Source organism: Coenobita brevimanus, chromosome 4 (genome assembly GCF_032717465.1).
Source record: "Coenobita brevimanus isolate Jiangsu-jjx chromosome 4, ASM3271746v2, whole genome shotgun sequence".
Lineage (NCBI taxonomy): Eukaryota > Metazoa > Arthropoda > Malacostraca > Decapoda > Coenobitidae > Coenobita > Coenobita brevimanus.
The window spans coordinates 38,068,390-38,082,773 of record NC_136957.1 but is presented as its reverse complement, the minus strand read 5'-3'; the positions used below and the strand labels follow the sequence as shown (position 1 = coordinate 38,082,773).

Here is a 14,384-nt window from a genome sequence, read left to right as displayed (position 1 = left end):
GAGACTTAGTTATTTAGATACATATTAGAAAAGAGTTGTAATCCATAAGAAAGAGCGACTTGGAATAGGTCAAAGGAGAGGATGCTGAGACTTAAATAATGCAGAAGTTGATGATGATGATGATGATGATGACTACAGTGAAGACGATGATGATGATGATGATGATGACGAAAGTGATGATGATGTTGACGTTAGTGTTGACGTTGATGATGACGACTGCGAGCGGATATTTGTCGCTAAGTACAGTTGTCCGTCGTAGCTGAGATAAGGGTGTGTGTGTGTGTGTGTGTGTGTGTGTGTGTGTGTGTGTGGGGCTTAGTGTTGTTGGTGACTTTGTGGGGTATAGTCACGTTGGTCTCAGTAACAGGTGGGTCAGTGTGTGTGTGTGTGTGTGTGTGTGTGTGTGAGAGAGAGAGAGAGATGGTAGTGAGGGAGCGTTGTGGTGGTAATGGTAGGACAATTGATAGTGGCTATGGTTTTGTGGTGGCGTTGGTGAGGTTGGTTGTGGTAGTGATGATGGTGTAGCGGTGGTGGTGGTGGTTGTGATGTGCTACGTGTTGGCTGTGGTAGTTATGATAGTAGTGAGGCAGTGTTGTGGTAGTGGTAATGGTGGGGGAATTCATGGCGGTAGTGGATTTTGTAGTGGTGCTGGTGGTTGTGGTAGAGATAGTGACAGCTTTGATAAGAGAAACGATACTGAAATACATGGTGACAGTGTGAGTTGGTTGTATATGTGGTTTCTGTGGTAGTGGTAGTAGTAGTAGTAGTGTGTGTGTGTGTGTGTGTGTGTGTGTTGATACAGGTTATGTGGTTTTAGTGCTGTTAACCCTCTCGTGGTCAGGGCAGCTCTCTTATTCTATTCCAGACTGGTTTATTCAGCTGAGAGCGAGTCATAGGAACCTGCGTGTTAATACTGGTACCTTTAACCCCTTCATGGTTGAGAAAAGTTTAGTGTTTTACTCTAGCTAACACCAAACGATTTTATCTGACTAAGAGTGAATAAAGGAACCTAAGATTAAATGTATGGCATTTTGCTGGTTAAGAAAATTTTGATGGAGTTAGTTGTCCTGAAGAATAAAGCGATTGTGACGTAACACGACAGGGGTGACGCCATTGGTATTTAAATCTGAGCAGCTGACGTCATGGGTATTTAAATCTGAGCAGCTGACGTCATGGGTATTTAAATCTGAGCAGCTGACGTCATGGGTATTTAAATCAGGAGTTGACGTCATGGGTATTTAAATCTGAGCTGCTGACGTCATGTGTATTTAAATCTGAGCTGCTGACGTCATGTGTATTTACAGTAATCTGAGCAGTTGACGTCATGGGTATTTACTCGTAAATCTGAGAACTTATGGCGGGAAACATTACACACTTCCACCTCTTGTTGCTAACCTTTTTGTTTTATTTATTTGTTCACTTATTTATGGGCTCGTAAGTCAAATACTCTCTTCGGCATAGTTAGTCTTGCTCGAGAGACAGCACTTGTATACAGTCGTGTTGTGCAGGCAGTGTTCGTACGTGTTCAGGACTGGTTATCTACTGACTCTAGGCACTTGAACTGCGATATCGGGTTAACGTACAATTCCTTGCAAAAGCTCCGTTCCTCCTCCTCACATTCAGCAGCTTTTGGCATTACATTACTTTGGTCTGTTAAAAGCATCATCTAGTGAAAAGTAGTGCCATAACCAGCCAAACAAATTACTGTGTCTAGAGGAAAGTTTACCCAACCTAATTATGTGCCGTTAGTTCCTGAAGATCGGAGGGAGGAACAGAATTTTTGCGGGGAACTGTACATTATTTATACAGCAATAATTCTAATCCAAAATGAGGCTTAATATGAATTCGGCAAGATTTGGGGGGGGTTTAGGAAACAAAACATGCACTGATAATAAGACTAGGTATATAAACAATAACTACACCCTGTTCACTTCAACTAGGCGAAATATTGCCCTCTCTCACCTTCAGTGCTGAGGTATAAGAAGAGCTTAGCACTATAATATGGCAATAGTCACGAAGAAGTGCGGCGGAATTGGTGTAGGTCCCTGCATTCTGCCATTAAACCAGGAGAAATAAGCTGCACAGGGACGAATATCTCTGCCTACTTAAAAATGAAGTACAGAAAAGTAACATTTGTAAGTCACATTTGTAGGTCAGTACGTAACAGTTCCCGGATTTTGCTTCCTATGTGCCCTTGAGCTGCGGAAAATAGACTGCAAAAGGACGTAACTCACCATGTTAGAGCGGACTATGATCACGTCGTAGTTGATCCATTGCGACAAGTGGAATGATTGGGTGGGAGAGAGAGACAGGTGTGAGCTTTATTTCTTTACTTTCTGAAACGTTTCGGCCAACAAAGAACTTTATGAAGATAGGTTCTGTGTAGCCAGAGCGAGAGAGAGAGAGAGAGTAGAGAGAATAAAAACTTCTAGCTCTTACCTGCGTCCCTCTCCCACCCAACCTTTTCACTATGGTCACTTTCTGGTGGCGGGAGGGAGTAGATGATCCACTTTATTTCTTTCTGCTATGGTCGTTGTATCTTCACCTGCCGGAAATGAGTCAATCCCGCAACTGGAAGACAAAGTAGAGGTTGCATGATATATGATGAGCCTTAGCTGTGAGGTACTTATGAGTCACTTTGGTTACTGGTCAGATAAACACTCTTAGTCTGGCTACACCTGACCATCAACTGAGCTCAGAGGGGTTAGGGATCATTATCAGGTTTGACACGCCATCCCAGACGATGTTATTCGCTTACAAAGGATCTGCAGTAGTGAAGGGGTTGATTAAGGCTGAATCTAACCCCTCCTGACCAGAAAGTCTCTCCTGACATCAATAAAGTCTTCTAGAGATTGCATGACCTGCGAAAAAAAGTATACGTAATGAAGGTGCGAACGAGGAGCACTTGAGGCCTGGGGTTAATTCTACTTAGAAGCCCTTTTACATACATACAGACAGACATACACACACACAGACAGACAGACACTTAAAGACCATCATCAGTAAGCTATCGCCATGTCACGATGTCACAGAGCATCAAAGAAAATATTGTCATTGTATTTTCCATTTACTAGAACATGATAATGAAAAAAACAGACTATATTGTTTCCACTGTACTGTTCATTCATTTAAGCCAAATAAAAATAACTGTATATTATAAGAAAGACAAGAAGAACTAACCATCCTTATCAACTGGGTGCCCCTCAAAAGCTCGAGACCTGAAGCTTTAGCCTCATAAGCCGCCTTGAAAATCTGTCCCTGATGTAATGATCCTGATGAGATTAACAGGTCTTGAGAATATCAGTAATAATAATAATGATGATGATAATAATAATAATAACCAAAAATAACTAACTACCAGTAATAATAATAATAATAATAATAATAATAATAATAATAATAACAATAATAATAAAAATAATAACTAGAAAACTGTCACTGTCAGAAGCAGTTACTGATCTCCGCTTATGACACAACAGCTGACAGGCACAACTTACGTTTTTTCTAATAACTCAGAAATCTTTGCGGATCCAGGTCCAGACAAAACCTCTGAGACCAAGAACTGCCATATTTGTTTTGTTTTTACCTGTATGGAAGAGCACCCTCATAACAAAGGATTTACCTGAAGATGTATCACTAGAAGCGGTTAGTGGCAGAGTTAATTCATCCATGGAATACTGTTATTTTATTTTTTTAAGTTCATTCTTATAGCCATTGGACGATTTTACTCCGCTTTAGTTTTTTTTTTTTTTTTTAAGGGGGGAGGGGGCGTGGGAGTGAAATGATAAGATGTAGCCTTGACTTTTTTTAACGCAGGCAGGATATAACCATCGCTTATCCCTTTACTACCTGCGATCCTGATAAGCTTTAATTAACTCATCTGGAGGTAGCAAGAACAAAATAAAAAATACGTATTCGACTTGTACCGGTAAGAAAGATACAGGTGATCATTTGACACTACCGTTTTTACTCAGTCTTGGCCCAGATTTTCGTCCAATTGCAGCTTATTTCACATAGTGGCAGAAAAATTGGCTATGCATCCCTTCCGTGGGACTTCTTCGTGACTAGCATGAAATTCTAGTGTTACTCTGTTGCTACAAATCAGTATGAAAGATGGAGAGATGGCAGTTTTAGGCCAAGTTAAGAGTAAAAGCACAATAGGAGAAGATCAGACAGGCTAGAGGTAAACGTGTACTGTACGTGATTACCTTCTTTGTACGCCCGTGTCCTTATCAGCTGGTCTTAGTTGGGTCTTTGTCGGGAGATTAAGATAACACTGATCCGGGTTCATTGTCTCTCAACCCTCTCACTTCAACGTTCTCTTCCATATTTTGATCTTGCTTCCTTTTAGTCGATTTTTTTTTTCTTTTCATTTTGGGACACCTTTATTGCTTTGAGATTTAACCCCTTCAGACCTTTATTAATGAGAAATAACCCCTTCGGATCTTTAAATAACCCCTTCAGACCTTTATTATTGAGAGAAATAACCCCTTCAGACCTTTATTAATGAGAGATTACCCCTTCAGACCTTTATTATTGAGAGAAATAACTCCTTCATTCCTTTAAATAACTCCTTCAGACCGTTATTGCTGAGAAATAACCCCTTCAGACCTTTTAATAACCCCTTCATACCTTTATTAGTGAGAGAAATAACTCCTTCAGACCTTTAAATAACTCCTTCAGACCTTTATTGCTGAGAAATAACCCCTTCACACCTTTATTAATGAGAGAAATAACCCCTTCACACCTTTATTAATGAGAGAAATAACCCCTTCACACCTTTATTAGTGAGAGAAATAACCCCTCCAGACCTTTAATGATGAGAGACATAACCCCTTCAATTCGATAACATTTTTCACTTCATGTTGCCGTCAGACGATTTTATTCAGCTCAAGAGAGACTTATTTCAACTCTAGGGTGGTTCTTGCCTTCATTATTTACCTCACTAATAAATATCCACCAAGAAGTTGAATAAAAATGTCTGTTTATATCTTTATTAAAATGAAAGAATAAGTTGCTATGGTGAAGTGATTAAGTCTTTATCAAACACTGACATTCGGAAAACCCCTCCTGATCCGAATTAAATCTGGGGATAGAAGGAATATACTATAGAATACGTCAAGATAATAAAGGTACGGATAAAGCAGCTCTAATTTATTTCCGTGTTTGTTACTGCAGATAAAAACAGTAGTGATATAATGCTCATATCTCTCATGACCCTTTCACTACGAGGACGTATATTTTCCGGACCCTTGTTAGTATGAGCCGGCCTGGAAACACCCTTTTCACTGAGTTACTGCGCTACTGAGGCACCAATTATCGTACGCCAGCCACCCCAGTACCCAGAACCACATGCCAGCCTGTGTTGTCGTACAGCAGGATCTGTTTGTGTCGTGAGGTTAGATGAGTTTTGAAATACTGTGAATCTTATGTTTAACTTTGTCAAGCATGTAGAAGAGGTTAAAATCTGATGGGTTCGTTTCAGAAAGAGGATGGCGCCCCTCAGTTTTGCTCTAGGATGCACGGTTTCCAAGACATAAGACTTTCCGAAAACTCTGCAAAGCTTACTTCTCTCCCGCCAACCTAGCACCTGCTAACCAATGCACCACCTTCATCCCTTAAGTAGTGGAGGTGTTAATGGAAGGTGTGCCTATGATCTGAAGTCAGGATTCCGGGGCCTTGAATGGGGAGTGAATGAGTGTGTGACCCATTTCATCGGGCATAGTGTTGAGTAGTTCCCTTCCCCCCCCCCCTTTTTTTTTCTAGATCCTGTCTCACCTTACCTGCGGATGGGGAAAAAACAGACGGGACAATGATGATGTCACTTGTCACCACTTCAACACTAATATGCACCACCCATCTTATACTGAAATTGTATAGTAGTATTAACGGGGGTGCTTTTACAACATGCCGGCGGGTCTTTGGTGCGAAACTTAGATCTTTTACGATGCTCCCTGCCACAGCCTAGATTCGAACCCGCGTCCATTGGGATAGTAGACCACCTCACCACAAATTCGGCCACCACGTTTCCCAAACCCAGCTACGATGTCATTATTTATGCACTATTTTCACTCATCCCAGACGGTTTTATTCACATGGGATCATCATGATCATCATCATCATCATCATCATCATCATCATCATCCATACCTCTTTTTCCCACCTAAGGATGGGTTGAGGTACGGTCCAGAGAGGAAGGAAAAGAAAATAAACTGATAGGAGAAACTAACCAAAAGTATGCTTCTGAGACTCTCCTTACCTGAGAGAGAGAGGGAGAGAGAGAGAGAGAGAGGAGGGGGTAGGGAGAGAATAGTTTGGAGTTCGAGGGAATAAAATACGAAAGGACGCCATTGCACTGTCGAGGTTAAAATTCGTCGAGTGTTTGCAAGCTTAAAAAAATGAACACCTGTACCAGCTCTGTTTTCATCTGACGGAACCGGGCTACTTTCACACCTTGATTATTAAGCCATGGTTCCCTTAAAATTCGATGAGTTTTAGTTATGAGGCAGCAATAAGTCTCCTTGGTTACTAGCCAAATCTATCCCCGAATCTGACTATACCTGGCCAAAATTAAACCGAAAAGGAGTTACGAATCTTTGCCAGGTATAAAAAAAAAAAATGACAAGATGGAAATCGACAAACGTTAGTTATGAGGTACGAGTTAGTCTCCTTGGTTACTAATCAAATTTATCCCCTCACCTGACTATACCTGCCCAAAACTCAGCCGAAAGTGGGTTACGGATCTATGGTGAAAACGAACCGATTATGATGAGACGGAAATCGATGACCCTTAGTTATGAGGTACCAGTGAGTCTCCTTGGTTACTAGTCAAATATATCCCCTTATCTGACTACACCTGCCCAGAACTCAGCCTTAAATGAGTTACTGATCTATACCAGGTGAAAAACAAACCGAATATAGTCAAAACAAAACAGACTGAAGGGTGTGATGGGCAGCCCTTTCTTTATCTGCTGTTTTCCCTTTGTCCTTTAACACCTGCATCCGTTAGTTTGTTGTCTGTTTTATTATTGTTGCGGTCACACGATTTTCTTTTTAGCTAGTGGGAGGGGTTATACTTTCTGTGTTATTCTTGCTGTACATTCAGACGGTTTAGAGGATTACATCTTGCTGATGGCAGACTGTTTGAGCTAGAGATGTTAGGGGCACGAATTCTGTTTTAATCTCAATACATTTAGTCTTCTTCCCTTTACCCCTGTCCCTTCAATGTACTTTTCTATTCCCGCAATCCAAAGACGATTTTATGCAGCCATTATGCAGCTTAGAGGAGATATTTCGAACTGGAGGAGTTTGAAATAGCCTTCATAAACCCCTTCAGTACTAAGGTGTTTTCCAAAGCTTAAGGAAATCGTCTGAAGGCAACATGATAATGACAATGTCATAAGGGTGAAGGGGTTGCTCTCTCATTGTCCGAACAACTCTAGTATTCGAATCCACATAGCTTCAGACGATTTCATTCAGCTGAAAAACGTATGGGAGCCAGAATGATAAAACTGTCACTATACCCATTTTACTTTAACTTGACCTAAAATTGCCATCTCCCCCCCTTGCTTGAGGAGTCGTAATAATAGACTCACTAAATAATGCCGCTAGTAACGAAGAAGTGCTGTGGAGAGGATGTAGAGCCAGTGTCTTGACTGTCACTGCGCCACGTGAAATAAACCAAGAAGGGACGAAAATCTTGGCTAAGTTTAAGTGAAAGAACTGTAGTAACTGTTCATGATCGGGACAATTCCATCATAATATTTATTCACCTTCAGACTACAGTAATTTCAGATGAGGGGGTTAAAAATTTGCCTTCATTTATCTCCTTATTTTTGGGCAAGTCTTTTGTCCTAGTTCTTTCTGTAATGGCGTAAAATTCTATCCTATTTTAACTCTAACTTGACTCAGATATTTTTTTCCTTTTGCAACTTATCTCACGTAGGCCAGTGGTAGGGAAAAAAAATACTACGCTCTATACCCCCTTGCATAGCTCTTTTTCGCTATTACCACCACATTTTAGTGTTAACCTATTGCTGCAGCTCAGAGGTCAAGATGCAGAGATGGCATTTTTAGGCCAAGTTAGTTTCAAAATAGTACAGTTAAGTCTTCCCACCTTCAGATGATGTTGTGAGCTTAGAAAGGAGTTGTAGTGATGAAGGTGTTAATGTAATCTAAATCTTGCCCCTCTAATTTTGAGATGGTATTCGTAAACTTTAAATTGCATCAGTATGAAAGAGAATAGATGGACGTACTTTGTAGATTAAATCACTAAGGAAAAAGTGTTGCGAAATTTCCGAAGCCACTTAAAATACAAACCTTAAATCTTAAACCTTAAATCGCAAAGTGGAGTGCAATCCCCAAATTTCTGACGGCCATTTGTGGAACGCCTGTGGTTAGTACGTACGGTCAGCCTGCATCCCATATTACAGAATGCAGTTAGCAGCCATACCGGTAGGCCAGATACGCTCGATCACTGTCATCTTCAAAATCCACCCTCAAAATTTTGGAGTCTGCATCCCCCTTCTCTGTTTCAAGTTTAAGCATACGACCCTAATTCTTAAAGCTAATTTTAAAGTTAATGAAATAGCCCGGAGATTGGCAGATAAATATAAAAATACCGTACAAGGGGAGAAGTAGGCATAGCAGTGTCTGGCAACCCGAGTATCGTGGTATTGGTGATAAAATCCTCACCTGTATAGAATGTGTGACCAAAGTTCGTGTTTTTTAAGGAGTCTCCCCAGCACCTTTCCCTTGGCGGCTTATTTTTGCGTATAGCTCGTTAATAGCCTCTTGTGTGTTATTTTTAGCCTTCTATACTGGTGCTAGAAAGACACTGGGAACATACGCGACAGGAGCAAAGTGTAGAATGGAAAATAAATCGCTAAAGAGATGGTGTTAGGGAGCTTCCATACCCGTCTAGAATACGGACCTAGGACCAGCTTGTAATAAACGTACTGTCGTTGCTACAGGACATTCCGTAACACTTAGCGATTTGTTACACCCGCACGCGTAAAGTGAGGGGGTTATGGCTTTCGTCTGGTTTGTTTGTCTGTCTGTCAGTAAACAAGATTATATAAAACTTTGTAATGGAGCTGAGCCAAATGTGGAATTGGAACTGAAAATAAGAGGAATGAGAGACTGACCTGAAGAGTGCATGTGATTGAGATGGAGGAGTAGAGGAGGAGGGGAAGACCAAGGATGAGATGGAGGGATGGAGTGGAGATACATATGAGAGACGGGGGATATATGGGCCGGAGGGAAGGCAGCCAGACAGACAGTAGATAACAAGGCGACGGGTAGGCGAACTGTCTGTGGCCACCCTTTTGTAATAGATAGAAAGATAGATAAACAGATAGATAGATCAGAGGAACAACTGATAAAATTTTGGTTGGAATAGGTCATAGGTAGTAGGTCAAGGGCAAGGTTAAGTGGAACAGTTTTGATCCGATTTAAACCAAACTTGGTGGAAATGTTGAGGGTCAGGAAAAAAACGAATTAACTCGATTTGGGGAACCACCAGTCAAAGGTCACAGAGCAAGGTCAGAATTCTAGCAAGGGAAAAATTCTAGAGAGGGGAAAATTTATCTCATAGTTTTGACGTGAGTTGGACCAATTTGGGGGGAAGAGGTTAACGTCAGCCATCTATGAACTTATTCTGTTTGAGGTCAGTGGGTCACAGGAAAGGCCAACATAACACTTAAGTTCCAATTTCAATTAACACTTTATATCCAGTTTCAAGTGTTGAGGATCAGTCAAGGATGAGATGCTATAACTCGAGTTTGAGAAGAAGTCAGGGTCGCCAGGTAGAGTCAGACGTTTGGCTTCTAGACCAGGTGGACGGGGCGGATGTTGCACTGATTAATTCTTCTTGTGTTTCATATTTAACTTTCATACTGTGTTTTACCTCATCAATGGCTTCTTTTAAGTGTGCATCAGTACCGTACAAGAGGGTGATGAAGGGTGCAGCGTCTGGCAAAATAAGTTACTGTGAAAAAGGCGCTACGAAATTTATCCCAACGAGAATGCAGGTATCCATCAAACTAGCATATTAGATAAATGATTACCATACTCCTTTTACTTTAACCTGGCCAATATCCGCCATCTCTTGATCTTGAATGCTGAGACGTAAGAATAGCGTTAAAATATGCTAGTCACGAAGAAGTGCTGTGGAAAGGATGTAGAGCTGCAGTACTGTCTTCGTTACTGAGCTACGTGACAAGCTTCAGAGGGGCGAAAATCTGGGCAAGTCGGAGGGAAAAGAGGAAAAGAGTATAGGGAGTTGGAATGAGTTTCGTGTTTTATTTCTTCATTATCTGAGGTGAGGATTCGAAGGCTTACATTAACCTCTCTCTCTCTCTCTCTCTCTCTCTCTCTCTCTCTCTCTCTCTCTCTCTCTCTCTCTCTCTCTCTCTCTCTCTCTCTCTCACACACACAGTCACACACACACAATAAAAAAGGCGCCCTGGAATTGAAGCACATAAAGCAGTATCGAGAGAGAGAGAGAGAGAGAGAGAATAAAAATGACGCTCTGAGACTGAACCGGATAAAGAAGTGTTTCCCAAGAGTAAATTATGTCAACCACGTACTGCATTTACCACGGCCAGTCGCCTCACTCGTACGGGACGCGTGAGTGGCAATAGGAGGCTTCGTAACACCTCATCCTAAGCGATTTATTACGCCCGTCCACGTGGTAGTGAAAGTGGGGTCATGGTTTGTTTTTCGTATGTGTGAGGGGGGAAAGGGTGTGTGTGTGTGTGTGTGTGTGTGTGTGTGTGTGTGTGTGTGTGTGTGAGAGAGAGAGAGAGAGAAGAGAGAGAAAGGGATACTGAGGCAAGATGGGCAGAATAAATCGCTAAGAAACAGGCATCACGAATTCCCGAAACCGAGCAGTAATATGCCACCCAGTCCACCTGATATGACCCTGTGAGAGACGCCTTCACGTGGTGGCACCGATTTAACGTGGCCATACAAACCTCCCTCCATCTTTCCTATCCCGCGAAAGGAGGATGGGGGACTGCCAGGAGTATCGCGCCTTCAGCCTGCATTCCACTGGGTTCACGTGAACTTGAGACTAAAATAATAATAAGTACGCATGAAACAAACCAGGCTTCTCACTTGTACTGGACGCGTGATTATGAGCTGAACGTTTTGTATCTCTCTCTCTCTCTCTCTCTCTCTCTCTCTCTCTCTCTCTCTCTCTCTCTCTCTCTCTCTCTCTCTTCCTGTCTACAGCCTCACCCGTTTGGCACTAACACCCACCACCTTTACTCTATTTTAGGTCACGTTACAAAATGTTACGTAGAATGTCCATAGAATCATGTTTGGTATAATATATCAAAGGCGCCTTATGGAAGAAATCACTGCCGAGGTTAATCAGTGTACGGGACTGGATTATGATGGTGTTGTAAATCTTTCCAGCGTGAGAGGGAGACGGGTAAGGCAAGATGACGGAGGTTTCATGGCAGGGACTACAGGCAACCCCCACTGAGCGTCTGGCAGCTCTGTATCACACACAAAACCTCACCGACCTCACCCTTACCTTTCGTGGAGGCTCTGCCACTATGCAGGTATGTACTTTGTCTATCTATCTATCTATATATTTATTTTCTGTCTATCTATCCATCCATCTATCTATCTATCTATCTATCTGTCTGTCTGTCAGTCTCAGAAGGGGTGGACACAAATGAATCGCCTCCATGTCAGTCTTTCCTCCGATGCCAGGCTGCTCTCTCAAACTCATACCTCTTCTCATACCTCTCCACCTCTCCCTCCCTCCCGTCTCATTCTCGGTCTCCTTCTTCCCCCTCATACCTCTCCATCTCTTCCCTCCACCTCATTCTCGATCTCCTCCTTCCCCTTCCCCCCTCCACCTAACTCACACTCTCCTAGTCAGTTTCTCATGTACTCTTAGGAACCAACTACTCACCAACTACCCACTCGCCCCACCTCACCGTCCTCACTCTCACCTTCCCGGACCTAAGTAAAAATTCTTACTTATTAGCCAAAATGATCGTAACATTCTTCCATGTCTTATTTCTATAGTAGTAGTAGTAGTGGTGGTGGTGGTAGTAGTAGTAGCAGCAGTAGTAATAGTAGTAGTAGTAACATTAGTAGTAGTAGTAGTAGTATTTATTCACTCCAAGGAGAGTATGTTTTCACCTCTGTTCATTTGTTTGTTTGTTTGTCTGTTAGCAGGATTACTCAGAAACTAAAAGAGAGATTTGGACCAGATTTGGTGGGTAGATAGCCCATGTCCCAGGGAACAATCGATTAACTTTTGGGACCGATCCGGATTGTATTACAGATTCTGGATCTGGAAAACACTTTTTGCAAAACCCTAATCAGTGACGAGAAGCCCTAACCCATTATGAAGAGTGGCTTGGAAATTACGTTGCCCTTGTCGGAGAGATGCGCTCCACTGAGTGCCCCTCTAGTTGCTGGTGTTCCTTGGCCTAATTATAATCGTCTTTGTTAGCTGGAATAGAATACAGAGGACACAGTTGCGGGCTCGCGGCCTTTAGTTCCTTCTTCCTCGCATAAAAAAAAATAATTATAGAAGCTAGAAAAAAAATCCATCTGTGTCTAAGGTATCTGCTCATATTCACATACACATTTTTTAGAGTACCTATTTATCTGTTTATTTATTTATTTATTTATGATCATCGTGCCACATAATATCAGCGTTATTATCAAGCACTGGTGACCACAGTACTAGGTAACATTATCATTATCAGTACCCTCACTTCACCTTTATCCTCGGCCAAGTCTCCTATGTTACCGCCCGTTTCACACACACACACACACACACACACACACACACACACACATAGATAGAGAAATTGATAGACAGAGGGACAGATAAACTCAAATATTTCGCAGCATAAGATTACATTTATCTCATATTCCTTTTTACCTAATATCGTGATTACAAGATGACAAATGGTAAAATTAAGGTGGTCGAAAAAATAGATAGAGACTGATAGATAAAGAGACTGATAGGAAAGATGACCTGCTTAGAGCATTGTGTCTGTCTGCTGATACTTTCCTTAGATAAACCTCGACATGCTAGAAAATTAAGATTAGTGAGATTATTGATAGATGGATATAGAGGTAGACAGATGGCTAGATAGACGGATTGATAGAGAAATGGCTGGATGGATTGATGATAGACACAGACTGATAGATATACATACATATAGGTACATAGATAGATAGACACAAATAGGCACATAGATAGACAGACAGATAGATATAGATAGATAGATAATACCTACACTTGTCCACTTGTTATTATCTTTCCCTGAAAATAGCAGGATAAATAGTGATGAGACAAGGGTTAGAGAGACAGACAGACAGACAGACAGACAAAGACACAGACGGATGGCCGGAGAGAAAGACAGACGCGACCAAAACATGACCTACCTTTATGCAAGTGATGAAATATTTCCACTACTTAACACTGCAACAGTACACATGACCTCCTCCTTAACTGTACGTGATCTCAGGAGTGGTGAGATAGATAGACAGAGATAGATAGATAGATAGGTAGAGAGAGATGGACAGACAGATTAACACAGAGAGAGACACGGCTGGATAGACAGATAGATAGGTAGTCAGATTTGCAGACACACACACACAGAAACAAAGTCAAACATACAGCTAGATAGATAGAGGATAGACTGATAGATAATTAGAAACACAGATAGATAGATAGATAGATTAAAAAAACGTCATTACACAACACTGCACCCATAGTCACAGAATCTTTATACATATTCACGTGATAGCAACACAACAAGCATTAAGACTGGTAAGAAAACTGCAGAGAGGTAAACAAACTGATAAGCCTAAATACCTTATCTCACTGCTCACTAATGCACCTGATATCACGTGTGCTGAAGATAACGAGATAAAAGGTGAGTGTGGCATTTCCTCTCCTCTCGTACCCAGAAAAATGTGGAAAAATAATATCGGTTTGTAGTAACATAGAAAAGTAAATGGGAGTTGTATTTTACTGAAGAAATCATTCGAGAGAGTTTTAATTCTCTTACGTGCGAGTTGTCACCCGAGTTAAATAAAGTCTTCTTCTTAATGCTTGAATAATCCATCCATTTGTTATCCTTCATCCTAATCCTATTTCCCAATAAAACATGGGTAAGGGGTGAGATGGAGAAGAAATAGGAAAATTCCCAGTAGAGTGTCCAATAAAGTGTCCCATTTCATTGAAAACACACACACACACACACACACACACACACACACACACACACACACACACACACACACACACACACACACACACACACACACACACACACACACCTTATAATGCCAATGGGATGTCGACCATTCCTTTCATTACTAACGTTGATGTTTTAAAA

At 41.5% G+C, this 14,384-nt stretch overlaps 1 protein-coding gene across 1 annotated transcript in view; it reads left to right on the top strand.

The window, feature by feature from the left end:
• The window catches only part of LOC145395725 (BTB/POZ domain-containing protein 6-like), a 36,376-nt gene that overhangs the window by 10,729 nt on the left and 11,263 nt on the right, over positions 1–14,384 (top strand). Inside the window, exon 2 of the mRNA XM_080269265.1 lies at positions 11,422–11,570. Within this exon, the coding sequence (XP_080125391.1) occupies positions 11,448–11,570 (123 nt within the window). The 5' untranslated portion in view covers positions 11,422–11,447. The remainder of the gene's footprint in view (positions 1–11,421; positions 11,571–14,384) is intronic.